At 47.3% G+C, this 21,916-nt stretch overlaps 1 protein-coding gene across 1 annotated transcript in view; it reads right to left on the reverse strand.

The window, feature by feature from the left end:
• The window catches only part of LOC119970889, a gene marked incomplete at its 5' end in the record, with an annotated part of 434,610 nt that overhangs the window by 168,889 nt on the left and 243,805 nt on the right, over positions 1–21,916 (reverse strand). The window contains 2 exon segments of the mRNA XM_038805997.1: positions 6,093–6,191; positions 12,103–12,219. Coding sequence (XP_038661925.1) covers positions 6,093–6,191; positions 12,103–12,219 — 216 coding nt within the window.

Consider the following 21,916-nt stretch of genomic DNA (forward strand, 5'->3'; position numbering starts at 1 on the left):
TGGGTTTCCTCCAGGCGCTGCGGTTTCCTCCTCCCAAAATGCATGTTGTTAGGTAATTTGGACATTCTGAATTCTCCCTCAGTGTACCTGAACAGGCATAGGAGTGTGGTGACTAGGAGATTTACACAGCAACTTCATTGCAGTGTTAATGTAAGCCTACATGTGACACCAATAAAGATTATTATTTAAACTGCACGAGGCTTAGCCTTGCGCAGGAGGAAGTGGAGTTGGCTCTACTTAGTGCTTCACTCCAGAGTCCCCAACCCACTTCCGTCCCGAGTTTGTCCTCCCATTTCTGCCTAGCTTCGTCCAATGGTGTTCTTGCCCTTTCCAGCAGTCGTCCGTAGATGACCCCACAGTTCCCCTTCTCCCTACTGTCCATGCCCAGTAGTTCCTCCAGTAAAGTATCTTTCGGGGCCCTAGGGTACCTCGTCGTCTCCTTGCGGGGAAAGTTTTCAATTTGTAGGAGCCGGAGCGCCTGTCCTTTCGGCAGTTCCAGTTCTTCCGTTAGTTGGTTTAGGGTCGCGATGGTTCCCCATGTAAAAGTCCCTGGCCGCTAGCGTCCCCCCGTCCTATTTCCACTTCTTAAAGGTGGCGTCTGGCATGGCTGGTCGGAATTTCAGGTTGCCGCAGGTAGGGGCCATGGATGACATCTTGGTTGAACCAAAATGTTGCCTCATTTGGTTCCATATTCTCAAGTGGCAAGAGCTCGGAGGGCCATTGCCTTGCAGGCCAACTCATCCAGCCTCACGCATTCCGTGTTTGGTTCCCCTATCCATACGCTCACCCTTTCGGCTGTGGCTGCCCAGTAGTAGTATTGCAGGTTCGGAAGGGCCCGGCCGCCCATGATTCACCTCATTAGAATGTAGACTTGGGGATTCTTGGGTTTTTTCCCCTCCCCAATAGAAACATGATCATTTTGTCTTATCCCTTGGAAAAAGATCTTGGGGATGAAGAGCGGTATGGATCAGAACAGGAGCAACAACCTTGGCTGCACATTCATCTTGATCATTTGTAACCTCGTAAACAACCCATTTGTGCCTCTGGCCTTCTCTTACTTTTAAGAAAACTATTCAACTTCACAGTTCACTTGCCTTGCTTGGCAGCAGCTGGAAAATGGAAGCAACACTGCCCTGTGATTTGGCGGCAAAAGCAAATACCTGGAGGGTGCTTAACACCAAGGGCGCGATTTAATGGACATGTTTCTCAGTGTGGTTGTGAGCGGAAACTGCTGCAAACTGCTTGGCCCAGCAAGTCCGTCACCGCCATAAAACGTCAACTGGAACACTTAACGAGGCCTCACAGGCTTCACGCCGCAAATGACTGTCTCGCCAGCTGATTGACCGGGACCGTCTCACCAGCCCCTGTTAATAAGGTCCTCCACAGTCAACCCACACAACTCGCAGCCATGCCAAGGAGATCAGCCCCACGATTTGGGAAATGGCAGCCTGGCCAGACTGTTGGATGCGATCGAAATCAGAAGGGATGCTCTGTTCCCCCAAGGGGCTCAGAACCCAGTGCCGTAAGGAGGTCCATCCTCCCACTGACAACATGTCCATTCTCCCGCAGGAGCCTCATCTGAAAATGCAGGGCCATCCCCCTGGCCACGAGAACACCTCGGAAGGGAGTTCCAAGGAAACCATCATAATTATGGCACAGCAATCATCCCCACTGTCCACCTGCGTAGGGACACACACCTTAGTAGGTTACAGGAGTGGACAGACTTCTGGCACATTTTGCTGAGCACGACACAATTGCGGAAGCACACGAGTTGGAGGCAGGAACGTCCAGGCGAGACAGCAGTGGAAAGTCTGCTGGATTCCAGGACCCAGCTGGGTCCCAGTCAGATGCTGAGCCTCTGAACCAGGTTTACCCGGAGCTGAGGGACAGCACAGTAGCATTGTGGTTCGCACAATTGCTTTACAGCTTCAGGGTCCCAGATTTGATTCCCGGCTCGGGTCACTGTCTGTGCGGAGTCTGCACATTCTCCCAGTGTATGCGTGGGTTTCCTCCGGGTGCTCCTGTTTCCTCCCACAGTTCAAAGATGTGGTCAGGTGGATTGGCTATACTAAATTGCCCTTAGTATCGAAAATTGCCCTTAGTGTTGGGTGGGGTTACTGGGTTATGGGGATAAGGTGGAGGTGTGGACCTTGGGTAGGGTTCTCTTTCCAAGAGCTGGTGCCGACTTGATGGGCCGAATGGCCTCCTTCTGCACTGTAAATTCTATGATGCAGTCGATAGGGTGAGGCCCATGGATTTAGAGACACTCCAGCAGTCCATAGCCGATCGGAGGAGTCTCAGAGCTATGGACGCAGGAGATAGCACCAGCAATGGGTGGCACAGAGGCCAACACTGCTAGGGTGGCGACCGCAGTGAAGATCCTGGTGGACAACATTGGCAGCATGAGTAGAGGTGTCCAAGGCATGGCTCAGTCAGAGACGATCATGGCTGAGTGCCTTGACGGCATGTTTCAGTCACTGGGAGAGGTGTCCCAGATGGACCTTGATGAGGCTCTGCGGAGCATGTCCCAGTTTCAGATAGGCATTGCCAGGACGCTCCAGAGCATGTCCCAGTAACTGAGGAGAATCGCAGAAGGCGTCAACACCATGCTGCAGATGTTGGGGAGCCGCCAGGTCTGACAAGCCAGATGACGCAGGGGCAGCCGGGGCTCGATCCAGCAACCCTCGGTCCTGAGGTGAACCCCAGAGCCTTATGGGCACCAACTGGGAGGAGGGGGTGCTGGGTGCCAACCCGCAGCCACCCTATGGAGTGGCGATGGAAACCACCAGTTTCCAAAAGACCCACCCTCCTAACAATGGCACGCCTCAGAGTCAGCACTGGGAACAGGGTGGCATGGTGGGGCATGTGCCACCAGAGCCCCTAGAGGATGCCCACCAGGAGCACAGGCCACAGTATGCGGTAGGCAGCAGGCTGCCCCAACTTCTGATGTGCATTCTGGGCACCCACCTAGGTGCAACGTCAGATCATGTAAGGCTAAGAAGGTCGAGGATCACTGAGGGCACGGAGAGAGGGGTGTTGTGGGTAAGAGACCCCCTGATTTCTTTTCAGATGTCTTTTTTTTTTTCATTTTTGGGATGTGTGCATCGCTGGTTGGGCTAGCATTTATTGCCCATTTCTACTTGCCCTTCCTTCAGGTATAGGTGTTGTTAGGGAGAGAGTTCCAGGATTTTGTCCCCGCGATAGTGAAGGAACGGCTATATATTTCCAAGTCAGGGTGGTGAGCGACTTGGAGGGGAACCTCCAGGTGGTGGGGTTCGCATTGGCTCCAGTTTAGCTAGGGCTCCTTGATGCCATACTCGGTCAATAATCATTCCTGATGCCAAAATGTTTTCCCTCAACTGAGGCAATATATTATTAGGAATCTGAAGAGCATGAGGCTATTCAGCCCATCTTGTTGTGCAAGGTCTACTTGGTGATTCCCATTCTCAGGCTCTGACTGTGTAGCCAACTCCTTGTTGAAAGTAATCCATTTCCTCCGCCTTTTCAGACAAAGCATTCCAAATTGTTCCTTAACGTCCGGGGATGTGCAGGGTAGGTAGAGTTACAGAGATAGGGTGGGGAGTGGGCCTACATAGGAGTGCTCCTTCGGAGGGTCTGTACAGACCCAATGGGCCGAATGGCCGCCTTCTGCACTGCGGGGGATCTATGATCACAACTCACTGTGTAATAACAGGAAAACATATTTAACATAATAAAAGGATTCAAGACACATCTCGGGCACATTCCAAAATTCAATACTGAGCCATATAGAGCGACACAAGAACAGATGGTAAAGAAAATTTGGTCAAACAGGCAGGTTTGAACGCGCATGTTAAAGGAAGAAATAGCGGTTCAGGGAGGGAATTACAGACCTGAGGACCCAAGCAGCTGAAGGCAAGGTCAGCAGTGCAGTGATTAAAATTGGGATGCTCCAGAGGCCAGAATATGATCATTGTAAATGTCAAAGAATCACAGAATTGTTACAGCACAGAGGGAGGTCATTCAGCCCCATGTTCATGTTGTCTCTCGGCACACATTACGGTTAGTCCCACTCAGCCATCCTTCTCTCTTCAATAAATTATCCAATTTTGTTTTAAAAGCCACAATCATCACCACCTTACCAAGCAGAAGCCCAGGAGTAATCTTTGTATTCCAAAATGATCCTGGAATATTGAGCAGTTTTTGCAAAAAAGAGCAGGACCTCATGGTGTTTTATGTGGTCGGGCAGGTCTGGTGATGGGTGTTGGGGGCTCGTTCATCCAAAAATGTGCAGGTTAGGTAGATTGGCCATGCTAAATTGTCCCTTAGTGTCCAAAATGTTAGGTGGGGTTCTGAAGTTACTGGGGTAGGGTGGGAGAGTGGGCTCAAGCAGAGTTGTCGGTGCAGACCCAATGGGCTGAATGGTCTCCTTCTGCACTGTCGAGATATTATGATCTGTACATGGAGAGGGAGAGAAAATGGCAAACCACAGGCCTGTTAGCCTGACATTAGTAGTAAGGGAAATGCTTGATAACTGGACAATTAGAAAATAATGGCAGGATTGGGCAGAGCAAACATGGATATATGAAAGGAAAATCATATTTGACAAACCTGTTAGAATTTATTGTGGATGCAACCAGCAGAATAGATAAGGAGAACTGGTAGAGGTGGTATAGTTGGATGATCAGAAGGCTTTTGATAAGATCCCATATGGGAGATTAGTGAGAAAGATAATAGTGTATGGATTAGGAGTAATATACTGGCAAGGATTGAGAACTGGTTAGCACAGAAAACAGAGTAGGAATAAACAGGTCAAATCTGAGGTTAGGAGGTTGCAAGGGTCAGTGCATGGGCCTTAGGTATTTACAATCTGTATCAATAACTTGGATGTGGGGACCAAATGCAATATTCCCAAGTTTACTGATGACGCTAGATGGGAATCAGAGTTGTGAGGTGGATGCAAAAAGGCTTCAAAGGGATTTAAACAGAATAAATGAATGGACAAGAGCATGGGAGATGGAATACAATGTAAAAAAAATGTAATAGCGTGGAAAAGTGTAACATCATCCACTTTGGTAGGCAAAACAGAAATGCGGAGTACTTCTTAAATGGTGAGAGTTTGGAAAGTATTGATGTCCAATCACTAAAAGCTAACATACAGGTGCAGCCAGGAACTAAGAAGGTAAATGGTATGTTGGCCTTTATTATAAGAGGATGTGAGTACAGGAGTAAAGCAGTATTGCTATAATTGTATACAGCCTTGGTGAGATTGCACCTCGAGACCTGGAGAACTTTCAGGTTTGTGCTGATAACTGACAGGTAACATTCGCTCCACACTAGTGCTGGGAAAGAATCATCCCCACAAGATGCAATCCAACTGTCTATCCTTGACATTCAATGGTGCTATCATCACTGAATCCCCACTAACAATATCCTGGGGGTTACCATTGACCATAAAATGAACATGACCAGCCATGTAATTAATGTGGATACAAGAGCAGGTCAGAGATTGGGAATTTTGTGGCAAGTAACCCACCTCCTGACTCTCCAAAGCCTTCCCATCATCTACAAGACACAAGTCAGGAGTGTGGTGGAATACTTTCCAATTGCATGGATGAGTACAGCTCCAACAACATTCAAGAAGCTCAATACCATCCTGGACAATGCAGCCCAATTGGTTGGCACCCCATCTACCATTTTAAACACTTACGTTCCCCACCTCTGAAGCATCGTGGCAGCAATATTTACCAAACTCAAGCTACACTGCAAATTCACCTTCAACAGCATCTTCCAAATTATGACTTCGAGTACCGAGAAGGACAAGAGCAGCAGGTGCATGAGAACATCAACCCCTTCATGTTCCCCTCTGAGCCGATTTGGAACTATAGTTCCATTCCTTCACTGGGTCAAAATCATGAAATTTTATTCTTAGCAGCTCTGTGGGTGGAATTTTAACACATGAACTACAGTGATTCAAGAAATTGGATCACCACCACTGTTTAAAGGACAATTAAGGATGGGCAACAAATAATGATCTAACCAGTGACACCCACATCCTGTAAAATAATTTTTAAAACGTAACATGTTTCCTCACAAAACAGTTTAACAGTTACCTCAGATGTTTCTGGTAGTTTGCTTGATTTCAGGCTGTCTATGTTGCTCTGGAGGAAACTCTTTGCAGCTTTGCACCCCTGCATAAGCTGTTCCAGTTTCTGTTGGAACAAGGAAATCGGTTGAATAGAATTTAAAATGCACATTATTTCAATCTGATAATATTATGGCTAAAGGAGAGACTAAATGCATTTTAGGTCATATAGAAGAGGGAAAAGGAATAAATGGTCTGTACCATAATCTAGTTCCAAATTGCTGAATATTATTTTTATAAACATTTACCACACTTTGTCATTGATATTAATTTTACATACTTAATTGAGAAATCAACAGTTCACAGAGAATGTGTTTTTTCCAGGTGGAATATGCTCTTCAGATTAATTAACCTGTAATGAACAATAAGCTATTCACCAAAAAGGGGGAATGGCTTTGGGGAGAAGAGGACAGTGCTGTAAGTGATGTATTTTAAACAATGGTAGCAATGTTTTACCTCGAGTAGTTGACAAAAGTATTTTGGAAGTCACATTGGGGCATCCAAGGTCTACATCAGTACCTGGGCCCCTGGCGCTGAGAAAATTCTTCACTCGGAAATGTTTGAAAGCCACTATTATAAAACACTAAGGAGGGATTCTCTTGGTCTGCCCGCTGGAAGTGGGATTCCTAATAGGCCTGAGAATCCCACGATGAAGCAAAAATCGGGGTTCATGTCAGATGGCAAACAAGTCACAATTCTCTCTGCCTGCCCCGTTGGTCATAGCAGGTTTCCAGACGTCCCAGCTGGGCTTCCCACCACGACTGGACCATGCAAATAGCTCATTAGAGTTATTTTGCATTTCAATGGCAGGCAGGACACACCATTCACATGCCAGGTGGGTGCTCCCCGCTCTTTCCAAACCCCCTCCCCAAACCGGAGAATCTCGCTGGCATAAATTGGTGATAGTATTGAGGAGAATGGACCTGGTGGCGTGCAATCCAAGGAGTGGCAACATGTTGAGTACCCTCCCAACAACTGCCACCTGGTGCTAAGATGGGTCCTTCATGGGAGGTGGGGTCTGGCAGACTTGGAATATTCCACTTGACCTCTCCCCTCCAAACCAGACAACATCCTGGTAAACCTCTTCTGTACCCTCTCCAAAGCCACCACGTCCTTCTGGTAGTGTGGCAACTAGATTGAGAAGCAATATTCCAAATGTGGCCTAACTAAGGTTCTGCACAGCTGCAGCATGACTTGCCAATTTGTATACTCAATGCCCTGTCCAATGAAGGCAATCCTGTCATATGCCTTCTTGGCTACCTTATCCACCCACGTTGCGAATTTCAGTGATCTGTGGACCTGTACATCCAGATCTCTCTGCCTGTCAATACTTCGAAGGGTTCTGCCATTTACTGTTAATTCCCACCTGTGTTAGACCTTCCAAAATGCATTACTTCGCATTTGTCTGGATTAAACTCCATCTACCATTTCTCTGCCCAAATCTCCAACAAATCTTTATCCAACTGTATCATCTGATGACTTCCAATGATGTGCTGAGCGGACGCACATCAGGTAGCTCTCCTCCCAACCAGAACAAAAGAGGCACTTTTAGACGAATTTTGCCTGAAGAATTAACAATAAAACAACCCCAACTGAAGAAAAAAAACAAAAGGGAAAAATGGCAGCAAACGTGAGCAGCATGGTAGCATAGTGGTTAGCACCGTTGCTTCACAGATCCAGGGTCCCAGGTTCGATTCCCGGCTTGGGTCACTGTCTGTGTGGAGGCTGCATGTTCTCCCCATGTGTGCGCGGTTTTCCTCTGTGTGCTCCAGTTTCCTCCCGCAGTCCAAAGATGTGCAGGTTAGGTGGACTGGCCATTCGTGTCCAAAAAGGTTAGGTGGGGTTACTGGGTTATGGGGATAGGGTGGAGGCGTGGGGCTCAAGTCTAGTGGGCTGAATGGCCTCCTTTTGTACTGTAAATTGTCAATTCTATAAGAGGTCAAAGAGATGGCAGAAGTGGCAGAAAGGGCCACGAGAAATGAACGGACGAATCGGCGGACCCCCGAGGCAAAGAGGCCCCGGTCGCTTAAGAGAGGGAGACACCGTCGACCCAAACATCAGCCTCCCCTTCACCACGAGACATATGGAGGACGTTCCTCAAGAAGGAGCTGGCTGCCATGAATGAGGCGATTAGAATCGAGATTCAGGTGGCGGTGACAGAGATGATCGTCTCCCTACAAAGGACGATCAACGTACTGGGAATGAAAGTGGAGACGCAGGAGAGGGTGATTCAAGACCTTGAGAGAGTCTCAACAAACTAGAGTGACAGGATCGTCGCTCTGGTGGTGGCCATGGGGATCTTGAAGGTCACGGACCAGTAAAACAGGTCCCGACGCAGAACGTGTGGATCGTGTGCCTGCCGAAAGGCATAGAGGGCAGAGACCCGACAGAATATATCGCCTAGATATATATTGAATATTGGGCAACTTAGTTGGAAGGGGCAACTTAGTTGGAAGGGACAGCTTCCCCAACCCCCCCCCCCCCCCCCCCCCCCCCCGGAACACGACAGGGCACACAGGTCACTCAGACTAAAGCTGCACCGATACCAGGATCGTGAGAGGTTCCTGCGGTGGGTTGACAGACGAAAGCAAGCACATGGAAAGGACATAGAATTTGTTATCTATCAGGACATTGGGGCAGGCCTGGCAAAAAAAAAAAAGGCTCAAGTTTAATCAGGCAAAATCAGTGCTTTATAAAAGCAGTGTGATTTGGCATGTTACTTCCAGCCAGACTCTGGGTCACGCAAGAAGTACTATTTCAATACCCTGGCGGAGGCAAACGACTTTGTACGGACAAACGACCTGGACAAAGGACAGGTAAGGCAGCGATGAGACAGGTAAGGTGGGTCGGAGGAAGACTGCTGAAAGAAACAGAAACAAGACTCCTGGACAATGTTATACGTTTGCGTTGGACTGTGCTGCCTCGTTCTGATCAGAAAGACCGGTCACAGGACAGAGCGAGGAGATAGCAATGAAACACAGCTGAGGGGGCAGGCAGAAAAAACAGGCAGTCGGCGGGCACAGGGCTAGACCAGCCCTGCAAGGGGAGCCAATGTACTAGCGGGAAGACAGGCAGTAATTGGGGTCACGGAGGAAGCGCCTGGCCCGGGGGGGGGGGGGGGAGAAGAAGAGCGAGGGGAGAGGGAGGAACAGGGAATATGGAATATGTAGGAAACAGGACGGGAGAAAAAAAAAGAGTTGGCACTCGGATTGGTTTTCGCAGGCAGGGAGCAGGCTAAGGAAACAAGATGATGCCGCAAGCAGCCGCTTTGGAGGGTCCCTAAACAAAGGGAAACCCCGGAATGCAGGGGCACGCCCACAGTTGGCAGCCATGATAGGTGCCTCCTGAACAAAGGGAAAGCCCAGAACGCAGGGGCCCAGCCTGATGGTGAGAATGGCGACTGTGGCCATTTTGGACGCCTGCCTAACACAGGGAAACCCTGGAGTGCAGGGGCACCTCCACCGGGTAAGTATGGTTGATCCCGCAGGAACGAGGGGACAGAAACTCCTCACCAGGATTATCACTTGGAATGTCAGGGGACTCAATGGCCGAGTGATAAGGTCCAGAGTCTTCGTCCACTTAAGAAGCCTGAAGGCTGACATAATCTTCCTGCAGGAGACACACCTGAGGGAGAAGAACCGACTGCTGGTAAGAAAGGGCTGGGTGGGACTGACGTACTATTAATGTTACGGGTCAAGGGGTAGGGGAGTAACCATACTGATCAGCAAGAAGACGAAGTTCACAGAGACAAGGACGGTTACAGACCAAGGAGGACGGTACAGCATGGTTTACGGTGTCCTGCGCGAGGCACCGGTAGTACTTGTAAATGTGTACACTCCCAACTGGGACGACACAGACTTTATAAAAAAGACCATGGCGGAAATCCCCGACATTGACACGCACCAATTGATCATATGGGGGGGGGGGGAGGAGAGACACGACTTTAACTGTGTAGAAGACCTGCTGACTGACCGATTAAACCCCAAAACGGGAAAAGACGACAAGAATGGCTAGGGAGCTGGGAACATTCATAGAGTAGATGGGGACGGTGGATTCATGGCGGTTCCTGCACCCCAATGAGAGGGAATTCTCATTTTTCTCACCGGTCCACAAGGTATACACCTGGATCGACTTCTTTGCATTGAGGAAATATGTGTTCCCAGGAATAGTAAGAGCGGAATACTCCACGATAGTTATCTTCGACCATGCTCCACACTACATGGATGGATGCGAGGCTGAACGCAGACCTCTTGGCCAACAAAGTGTTCTGCCAGGAAACATCACAGGAGAGTACATTACTAACAACCAGAACGGGAATGTCTCACCTTCCACGTTCTGGGAGGCACTGAAGGCTGCGATCAGGGGAGAAATTATAGTTCATAAGGCTCACAAAGACAGGGAAGAGAGGACGGCCAGGCAACAACTGATTGACTCCATCCTGGAGGTCGACAGAAAGTACTCCAAGGCACCAATCGCAGAGCTTCTGGCGGAGAGGAAAAAGCTACAAATCGACTTTACCTTGGTAGCCACCAGGAAAATAGTGCATCCACTCCGCCAGACACGAGGAGCTTCTACGAGCACGGAGAAAAGGCTGGCGACCTACTGGCTCACCAGCTGAGAAAGCAGGCAGCCACGAGAGAGATAGCGCAGATAAAAAAATGGCAGAGGCAGACTGATAACTGAGCCAAAAGAGATAATTTTTAAAGGCTGCCCCAGTGAACAGTGAGCAAACTTGGAACTTAGGGGCAGCAGGGTAGCATGGTGGTTAGCATAAATGCTTCACAGCTCCAGGGTCCCAGGTTCGATTCCCGGCTGGGTCACTGTCTGTGTGGAGTCTGCACGTCCTCCCCCTGTGTGCGTGGGTTTCCTCCGGGTGCTCCGGTTTCCTCCCACAGTCCAAAGATGTGCGGGTTAGGTGGATTGGCCATGCTAAATTGCCCGTAGTGTCCTAATAAAAGTAAGGTTAGGGGGGGGGGGGGGGGGGGGTTGTTGGGTTACGGGTATAGGGTGGATACGTGGGTTTGAGTAGGGTGATCATGGCTCGGCACAACATTGAGGGCCAAAGGGCCTGTTCTGTGCTGTACTGTTCTATGTTCTATCTTCACCTTGGCACACGCCTAGCATGACCATTCCGCCGACCACTGTGCTCACCTCAGTGCACCCTCAGAGTACTGCTCGGCAGGTGCACATCACCTGTGGGCAGTCGTGCATCATGCTATTCTGACATCATGCCGCCATGAACACATTTATTGATGCAAGATTATGATTCTGGTATATGGGCCCAATAATTATATGCTAATTTATTCCACGGCGGTTCCAGGCATTAAAATGGCGGTAAAAAACAACAGAAAAAAAAAAACAGGCTGCGGCTGGATTTAAAATATATTAAAAGTTTCCCCAAGGTGGTGCCAAAGCGTGGCGACACTGCGAGCTTTCCCCTACCGATCCTCTTCCTACATCTTTTAGAACTTATTTATAGTATGTTCTAAGTTTTCATGTATGGAGCGATCTTCTTGGACTGTAAGTAGAACAATACTTTTTACTGTGCCTTGGTACCCATGACAAAAACGAAATAAATAAAATCAAATATGGTCTGCCACTGACAGGGGAAGGGTACAATGGCTTCCTGCTTTTACATCAATGTGAAATGCAACTCTGGCTTTACTGCGATATATTTTGTTCTTGTCACCAAACTCGCCCATCATGAACGTGTGGAAAAACCTGGTTACTGAGTGTAACATGTAATCAAACTGAAATCACTCTTTTGAGCCACTGCCCAAGATAAATTTCTACCCTTGCTGTCTAATTATACAAAACAGTACCTAATAAACAATAACAAAACGCAAGCAAAAATTTTCATTTATGTCTTGGTTGCTTTTCAGTTTAGTCATTATATTTTGTCCTCTTAAATTTGGTGATCAAATCCAGCTGTTATGGGTCAAACTTGCAGTGTATGCTCCTATTCACCTATCACTCACCATACGAAAACACATCCAGTTACTATGACAGTAAGGGAAAGTTCCATCAAATTCTGGTGGCAGCTGATTACTTTCCACATGTTTATGCAGTGACTTCAATGAGGTAAGAAGTTCAAACTGTAGACAGAAAATAAAACTCAATTAAGGTGTCATCTTGTTTAAAAAGTTGGGAAAAACATAAAATTGAGTAAAATATATAAAAACAATTTGAAAAAAATTATTACAATTACTTAAAAAGTCATGAAAATTAAATCAGTATGTCATCATCTTCAGATGTTGTTCAACTCATCATATCTACAACATGAAATTATCTTTTATCTGTGCAAATGTATTCCATATGTCATCATATCAGAGTCCTTCCAATGAATCAGATCAACTATAATCAATTAATTACAAGCATTTAGATACTAGATCCCACTGCATATTCAAACTGATTTTAATTGATCAGATTCAGGAACTAAGCAAGTCCCAAACCCTATTTCTGATTTTTATTCTTGGTGACTGAACTAATCATACTGCCCTGAACAAAATTTCACTGGCAAACATCTAATCCAGCCCGGCTTTTGATTATCCACTCTATTATATAAAAGAACAAATCACAATCAGAAGTAAAAATAAAATCAATATTTCCCAAAATTACAAGCTGATTAAAAACTTTCCAGTGCTTTAATGTACTTTTACAACCAAAATCAGTATTCTAGGTAATACTTGCCTCTGAGTAGGCAGTATCCCATCTGCTCACTCTCTTCTTGGGCTGTCACATCTCGGGTTTGACATCCTATGATTTGAGTGAAGAAGAAATGCCCAAAGACTAAACCTCTGTACCTCCCAGACCCTGTACATTGTCTTACCCACTCCCTTCTGCCGCATGCCACTGGATTCTGTCACCCATTTATACTTGTCCCCACCTGCAGTTCTAGTCCGAAATAGATGGTAAGAGTAGAAACCAGGAGGCAAATAAGATCCAGACAGCATAAATTTCTTTCCCTTAGCCTTGTTGGCTTGAAACCCGTCCACAAATGTTTAGTCCTCATGCCCATCACACTGGGTATACAGAATTCTCCAAAATCAACTTTAAAATATCCACAAAACAAAGCAAAGTCAACTCTGAATATGTAACATATGTGGATCATCCCAAACACAATGGGCTGGATTCTCCAATTTGGAGACCATGCCCTGACGCCGACGTGGGAACGGTGGCATTTTACGACCAGACAATCGGCGCAAAATGGCCACCGATCCTCCGCCTGGTGGGGGGCTAGCAGGCATGCAGTGTAGAGCACCCGTATCTAGCTGCTGATATGGCCGAAGAATTGGCGGGTCCGTGGCCGCGTATGGCAGCAGCCTGCAGCGACCACGCGGTGCAACATTGCGCTAGCCGCGCGCAGACCCAGCCTGCCAAATAGTGATTCCCCCCTGCCCTTTGGCAGGCTCGCCACCCCAGACCTTAGCCGACTAGTGCCACCAGCACTCGCCAAAGACCCCCCCGACCCACCCACTGCCTGCGGATCGGCTCCCCCTCCCCCAAACTGTGGCGGCGCTGGACTCAGTCCGCAGCCGCCACGCTGTGTTCCCGTAAAGAAATAGCATGAGAGACCCACACTGTTGGGAACTTGGCCAGTCAGGGGTGGAGCATCGAGGGGGGAGGGCTTATGGTAATGTTGCAAAGACGCCACGCCTCCGGTTTCAGCGCCAATGTGGATTCTCCGCCGAACGCGATTTTGGCATCGGAGACCGGAGAATCAAGCCCAGAATCTCAACTACCTACAAAAATATTATGCCATCCTTTAACCTGGGGGTTGTTCAGTAAGGAAAATTTGGAATTTAAAAAAAATGTCTGAGGAATCTCCAATTGTTTTTAAAAGGTGCTTGAACAGAACTTTTAGGAGTTTGCATCTTTGCTTAAGTTTGAGTCTTGCAGGAGCTAAACAGACAGTTTAATGAGGTTTATTAAAAGAGCTGGATAAAGGAATCTCTGGGAAATCTGTGCCACCAGGACTGTCATGAACCTAGCTAAGGAGGATCTATATGCCCTTTGGGTGACAACTGTCTCAAGAGCCCTCGTCTACAATGTGGCTGTTGGTGGACGCAAATAAAGGGCTGAATCGATTGAGTGGGAAAGTGAGAAATCCAACATACCAGAGGCTGAGTTAGAGAATGTAAGGAAATGCAGAGGCGATCCCATGCAGTCACAAGCTGGCAACATTAGTCTTCCATAGATCGGAATGCCCCGTCTTACAGGATGAAAAGCACAACCAAAGACCCCCCCCCCCCCCCCCCCCCAATATGGGGAAGCACCCCACTCCCCCATATACCTCCCCAGTGGAAGCCCCGTGGTCGCTCCCCCCTCTTCTCTCCCCCCCCCCCCCCCCACCACTCCCAAAATGGCACTGCCCCGCACAGGTCCCGGTCAAGAGGCACTGCCCACACGTCATTCTCCCCACTGGATGCAGTATTTACCTGTGCACCCCAGGAAGATTCGCTGCACCTGGATGACATTGCTCCAGACCGGTTGTAAGCATCATGTCGGCTAGGGGGAAGATCTGAATGTGGCAGACAATATAGCGGGGAAGCCCGCTAATGATACTGTAATGTATTCAAATGGGATTCCCATCATTACATGGCAGGAACCCCATTACGTCACTGGCAAGGGGGCAGGGATGATCGTTTCGCGAGAACTCGCTGGCATGAATCTCGTTTTCGGCTTCTCGTGAGATTTTGCACCCCACTCCAGGGTCAACATTTATACCCGCAGCAACTGGGACACAAAATCCTAGCCATTATTTGCTGGTTAACTTCAACTTACTCAAAGAAAATCTTTATTAATGTTATGCTGCAACTCTCTTCAATTTTTCCCTCCTTCCATCCTTGTCGGGAGTTAACTGGCCTCAGCTCAATACTCCCTTTGAATGGCAACTTACTGCATGAAAAATCACAGCATGACTCATATCCGTGAAGCAGGTTAGTGCTCTCACACATCTAACTGCTATGCTGTCCTATAACCAGCACTTCAATCATTCTTAACAGCTGACTTTTCCTTCAATTCTGTCTCAACTCTACAAATCAAACCGATAAAAGTTATTTTGTAAGTTACTTTACAAACAAATTATACCTTAAAGTTGACATAAAATTGGCATGAATAGAAGTGAGTGCACTCAAACGAATCTTTTTGTACGGGCTTAAAATAATCATGTTGCCCTCATCCCTCAACTGTGTAAAGAGACAAAGTGCACACAACCGGGAGAACTGTTCAAAAACGTGTGGCAAGTTTCATCCACAGTGGAAAGAATAGCACACAACTCAAATTCATTGAAGGTAATTTTTTTGAATCTGCATTTAACTGATCAACAGAATAAAATCTAACACTAAGTGGCAACAAATTTAATCAAGAGGTTAAGATGACCTGCTGTTAATCCATAAGTTTTTTCTATTGCTATTGCACAAATCACAGGAAAAGATTAGTAGCCTGATATGATGGAAATGTGGAGCATGTTCAAGGAGCAGCTACTGCGTGTCCTTAACAAGTATGTACCTGTCAGGCAGGGAGGAAGTGGTCGAGCGAGGGAACTGTGGTTTACTAAAGCAGTTGAAACACTTGTCAAGAGGAAGGAGGCGGCTTATGTAATGATGAGACGTGATGGTTCAGTTAGGGTGCTTGAGAGTTATAATTAGCTAGGAAGGATCCAAAGAGAGAGCTAAGAGCCAGGAGGGGACATGAAAAGTCTTTGGCAGGTAGGATCAAGGATAACCCTAAAGCTTTCTATAGTTATGTCAGGAATAAAAGAATGACTAGGGTAAAAGTAGGTCCCAGTCAAGGACAGTAGTAGGAGGTTGTGCGTGGAGCCCGAGGAGATAGGAGAGGTGCTAAATGAGTATTTTTCGTCCGTATTCACACAGGAAAAAGACTATGTTGTCGAGGAGAATACTGAGATACAGGCTACTAGACAAGAAGGGCTTGAGGTACATAAGGAGGTGTTGTTAGCGATTCTGGAAAGTGTTAAAATAGATAAGTCCCCTGGGCTGGATGGGATTTTTCCTAGGATTCTCTGGGAAGCTAGGGAGGAGATTGCTGAGTCTTTGGCTTTGATCTTTAAGTCATCTTTGTCTTCAGGAATAGTGCCAGAAGACTAGAGGATAGCAAATGTTGTCCCCTTGTTCAAGAAGGGGAGTAGAGACAACCCTGCTAACTATAGACCAGTGAGCCTTACTTCTGTTGTGGGCAAAGTCTTAGAAAGGTTTATAAGAGATAGGATGTATAATCATCTGGAAAGGTATAATTTGATTAGAGATAGTCAACATGGTTTTGTGAAGGGTAGGTCGTGCCTCACAAACCTTATTGAGTTCTTTGAGAAGGTGACCAAACAGGTGGATGAGGGTAAAGCAGTTGATGTGGTGTATATGGATTTCAGTAAAGCGTTTGATAAGGTTCCCCACGGTAGGCTATTGCAGAAAATACGGAGGCATGGGATTCAGGGTGATTTAGCAGTTTGGATTAGAAATTGGCTAGCTGGAAGACGACAAAGGGTGGTGGTTGATGGGAAATGCTCAGACTGGCGTCCAGTTACTAGTGGTGTACCACAAGGATCTGTTTTGGGGCCGCTGCTGTTTATAAATGACCTGGAGGAGGGCGTAGAAGGATGGGTGAGTAAATTTGCAGATGACACTAAAGTCGGTGGAGTTGTGGACAGTACAGAAGGATGTTACAAGTTACAGAGGGACATAGATAAGCTGCAGAGCTGGGCTGACAGGTGGCAAATGGAGTTTAAAGCAGAAAAGTGTGAGGTGATTCATTTTGGAAGGAACAACAGGAAGACACAGTACCGGGCCAATGGTAAGATTCTTGGTAGTGTGGATGAGCAGAGAGATCTCGGTGTCCATGTCCATAGATCCCTGAAAGTTGCCACCCAGGTTGAGAGGGTTGTTAAGAAGGCGTACGGTGTGTTAGCTTTTATTGGTAGAGGAATTGAGTTTCGGAGCCATGAGGTCATGTTGCAGTTGTACAAAACTCTGGTGCGGCCGCATTTGGAGTATTGCGTGCAGTTCTGGTCACCGCATTATAGGAAGGATGTTGAAGCATTGGAAAGGGTACAGAGGAGATTTACCAGGATGTTGCCTGGTATGGAGGGAAGATCTTATGCGGAAAGGCTGAGGGACTTGAGGCTGTTTTCGTTAGAGAGAAGACGGTTAAGAGGTGATTTAATTGAGGCATACAAGATGATCAGAGGATTAGATAGGGTGGACATTGAGAGCCTTTTCCTCGGATGGTGATGTCTAGCACGAGGGGACATAGCTTTAAATTGAGGGGAGGTAGATATAGGACAGATGTCAGAGGTAGGTTCTTTACTCAGAGTAGTAAGGGTGTGGAATGCCCTGCCTGCAACAGTAGTGGACTCGCCAACACTAAATGCATTCAAGTGGTCATTGGACAGGCATATGGGCGATAAGGGAATAGTGTAGATGGGCTTAAGAGGAGTTTCACAGGTCGGCGCAACATCGAGAGCCGAAGGGCCTGTACGGCGCTGTAATCTTCTATTTATAAATAAAAGTATTACTCAATTACTCCAACTCTAATATAGCTGCAGGTAATGTTTCTGGGATTTTATGGAGGAAGTATAAGCAAAAATAAACTTGGAAAATGTCACTCTTTTTTTCTGATTAGTCTAGATTTGAACATTCACCCATGTTCATTGTACATAAAGTAAGTGCAGGCAGTCTCAATAAAGATTCTGGTGAGTGTGGAGTCACAGCATAACTTCCACAAGATCATGCAGACCAATCTCATTTATAGAGTTCAAGGACGGGGTACAAAGAGTGTTTTTTCTAATAAACATTATATTGAGGTATTTTTTGGTATTATAACAACAAAATAAACAATGTACATGAAACTATAAATACAGTGCAAAAGCCGTCGCCCTCCCTTACAGAACAACCCCCCCCCCCCCCCCCCCCCCCTTCAGACGATTAATTTTCCGCGTAGAAGTCGACGAATGGTTTCCACCTCTGGGCGAACCCGAACAGTGACACTTTCAAGGCGAACTTCATTTTCTCCAAACAGAGAAAGCTAGACATGTCCGATAGCCAAGTCTCTGACTTCAGGGGCTTTGAGTCCCTCCAAGCTAATAGTATCCGTATCCGTACCAGGGAAGTAAAAGGCCAGAACGTCTTCCTCTTTCTCCTCCTGGATTCTCGGGTCTTCCGACACCCCGAAACTCACCATCTCTGGACTCAGCGCCACCCTTGTTTTTAACACCCGTGGACATGACATCAGCAAACCCCTGCCAAAATCCCCTAAGCTTCGGACATGTCCAGAACATGTGGACATGGTTCACTGGTCCTCCCGCACATTTTGCACACCTGTCTTCGACCCCAAAGAATCTGCTCATCTGGGCCACTGTCATGTGAGCCCGGTGAAATTGTATCTGGCTGAGCCTGGCACATGTTGCGGACGCTTTGACTCTATTTAATGCGCCCACCCATCGACCATCCTCTATCTCTCCTCCCAGCTCTTCCTCTCACTTGCGCTTCAGCTCCTCGGTCTGCATCTCCTCTGACCCCATAAGCTCCTTGTATATGTCCGAGACGCTCCTTTCTCCGACCCACCCTCTGGAAACTAACATGTTCTGAATCACCCGAGCGGTAGGAGCGGGAAGGTGGACACCTGTTTACGTAGGAAGTCCCACACCTGCAGATACCAGAATTCCTCTCCCTTCGCCAACCCAAACTTCTCTTCCAGTGCCCTCATACTCTGAAAGCTCCCCTCTATAAACATATCCTCCATCCTGTCAATCCCTGCTCTCCGCCATATCCGGAACCCCCCCCCCAATGCATACTTCCCAGGGCAAACCGGTAATTATTACAGATTGGGGACCAGACCGATGTTCCCTCTGCTCCCACATGTCTCCTCCATTGCCCCCAGACTCTCGGGGCCGCCACCACCACGGGGCTGGTGAAGTACTGTGCCGGCAGGAACGGCAGAGGCGCAGTTACCAACGCCCCCAAACTGGTGCCATTGCATGAAGCCGCCTCCATACGCTCCCATGCCGACCACCCCCCACTTCCTGATCATGGCTACATTCGCCGCCCAGTAATAGTTACTAAAATTTGGTAGTGACAGCCTGTCTTCTCCCCGACTCCGCTCAAGCATTATCTTTCTTACCCGCGGGGTCTTGCCCGCCCAAACGAAGCCACAGATCACTTTGTAAACCCGTTTAAAAAAGGACCGCAGAATAAAGATGGGGAGACATTGAAACACGAACAGGAATCTCGGGAGGACCGTCATCTTCACCGTCTGCACCCTCCCAGCTAATGAAAACAGGAGTGCGTCCCATCTCAGAAAATCGTCCTCCATTTGGTATTCTAGCCGGGCCAGATTTATTTTATTCTGACTTCGGGGGCTTTGAGTCCCTCCAAGCGAATAGTATCCGTACCAGGGAAGCAAAAGGCCAGAACATCTTCCTCTTTCTTCTACTGGATTCCCGGGTCTTCCGACACCCCGAAACACGCCACCTCTGGACTCAGCACCACCCTTGTTTTTAAACACCATGGACATGACTTCTGCATAAATTAATTTGAGCCGGTCTCATTCCTGCGCCACTTGAATGCCTAGGTACCTAAAGCTGCGGTACAAAGAGTGGTTGCATGACTGGCGGAAGTGACCGAGCTAGGGAGGGGGAAGGATCTATAGATGAGAACAAGAATTTTACATTCTGGTGTTCGGAACAAAATAGGTCAGGGCTGCCAGCCAAGTAAGGCTTTGTACAAGATAGGATATGAATAACAATTTTCAGATAAACTACATTTTACAAAGTGTGGGGAATGTTAGGCCGGCCAGGAGGGGACTGGAACTCAAGCGTGGAAATGAGAAAGGGAGTAATGAAGGTTCCACTTGTTGATGAGGTTTGGCAAGTGATCTATGGAGGTCAAAACAGGAGAGGATAAAGGGTTATAAGGTTAGACAGGAGTTGAATAGGAAGCCGGGATTGCTCAGGAATGAACAGAACATTGGCGTGGTAATTTGCACATAAGCATATCTGCATATAACTGTACATAGTTGCACTAATGGATATAACAGAACCAATGTATATAGCTGATAATTAACACACGTAGTGACAATTATGACCTCCTGCCAGTAAGTGAAAGCAGACACATATGGAGCCGTATATATACATACATACACCGGGGGATGGACGAGACCGAGGCATTTGGTAGCAGGGCAGGCAACAAGATGGTCGCATCTCACCTTAGCTCCACAGCAACTTAGAGACAATTATCTGTAGAATTAATGCTTACATTCCCATCTGTTAAGAACTTGTTACAACCACACACCCATATTCTATGCGTATCTTCATGATCAGGTGAGCCATAGAACACAACATGGTACCAGGCGTTCTGAAGAACTAATGGTAACCATATATGAGACAATCTATAAGAAGGAATTGAAGAACCTGAACGAATTACTTCTCTACCAACCTGGTGAACTTAAGATTTGTGATTCCACTCAACGCTAGATGGTGAAGTGTGAGGTGGATGGTTTGAAGGTACCCCACCAAGGTACCCCACCAGGTATCTCGGACAATCTGGATGCAAACTGGCTTGTTTTTAAACAATGGTTTGAACTCTATTATCTTTTGGCCATGGCCTCCAGGCGCTGCCTGATGAAAGGCACGTAATATTGCTGCTAACGACAGCAGGGTGCAAACCCTTGAACTGTTTAACTTGTTCGGTCTGAATAACCAAAAACAAAGCTACGATGAGGCGATTCAGCGTTTTGATCTCCATTGTTCTCATAAGAAAAATTAGACTTTTGAACGGTATATGTTCTGCACCCGTGCCAAAAATGACGAGGACTCCTTCAACAACTTTGCAACGGATTTAAGATTAAAGGCCCAGTCGTGCAATTTTAGATAGTTGCAAACTTCAATGGCCCGTGACCAAATCGGTTATGGGATCTCAGATGTTGCGCTATGAGAATGATTGTTGAGGGAAGACAACCTCACGCTAGATGCCACCATCAGAATGTGCCAGGCAAGTGAGCTTTCTGCGTAGCGGATGAGGACCTTCAATGGTTGGTACCATTCTTGGAAGCGATGCTGGTGCCATAAATTCCGTCAGGTAGCTCAAAAAGAAATGTGGTCATGGTAAGCATGGCCATTATGAGCACAGCGATATGCAACCGCTCATGAAACGTGGTCCAGATGCAGGGGGCCATTGTGGGCGCACCGCTGCGCAACATCAAAATAAATGCGGTCTCAAAGAAAATGGTCATTTTGGCAACAAGCCCAATCCGCCATTTTGTGCCTTAAAACAAAATTGTCACATAAATGGCTCAATGAGTCACTTTGCTCGCCGTGCACAGTTGTCTGGGCAGAAAAGGAGAGTCCAGACAAGGACAAAGGGATTACCTACTGGGCCGATGTGGATATGGTGATGAAGGATGATTTAAACAGTTCGGACGGCTGAAACAAAGAACCGACGCTTCCAGTCTGCAGTCACAGTGAGGCGAATGCAGGAACCATTGAAAACACATGGACGATCCAGGGAATGCTCAATGGAATGACCATCAAGTGCAAACTTGATATGGGAGCTAGAGCAAACCTGATCCCGTTCTCGGCGATGCAGCAGCTAAAGGTTGAACATCACATCACTCCGGGAGGAATGCTTCTGAAGGACTACAATGGTTATCGGATCCCAACTTTGAGGGAATGTGAGCTTGATGCCACCGTCGAAGAGGTAAAGTGCAGAATACGATTCTCTTGGTAGAGAAGGTAAGTGAATCGCTTATTGGGGTGCAGACATGTGAAGAGCTCGGGCTCAT

Source organism: Scyliorhinus canicula, chromosome 9 (genome assembly GCF_902713615.1).
Source record: "Scyliorhinus canicula chromosome 9, sScyCan1.1, whole genome shotgun sequence".
NCBI classification, from domain to species: Eukaryota; Metazoa; Chordata; class Chondrichthyes; order Carcharhiniformes; family Scyliorhinidae; genus Scyliorhinus; species Scyliorhinus canicula.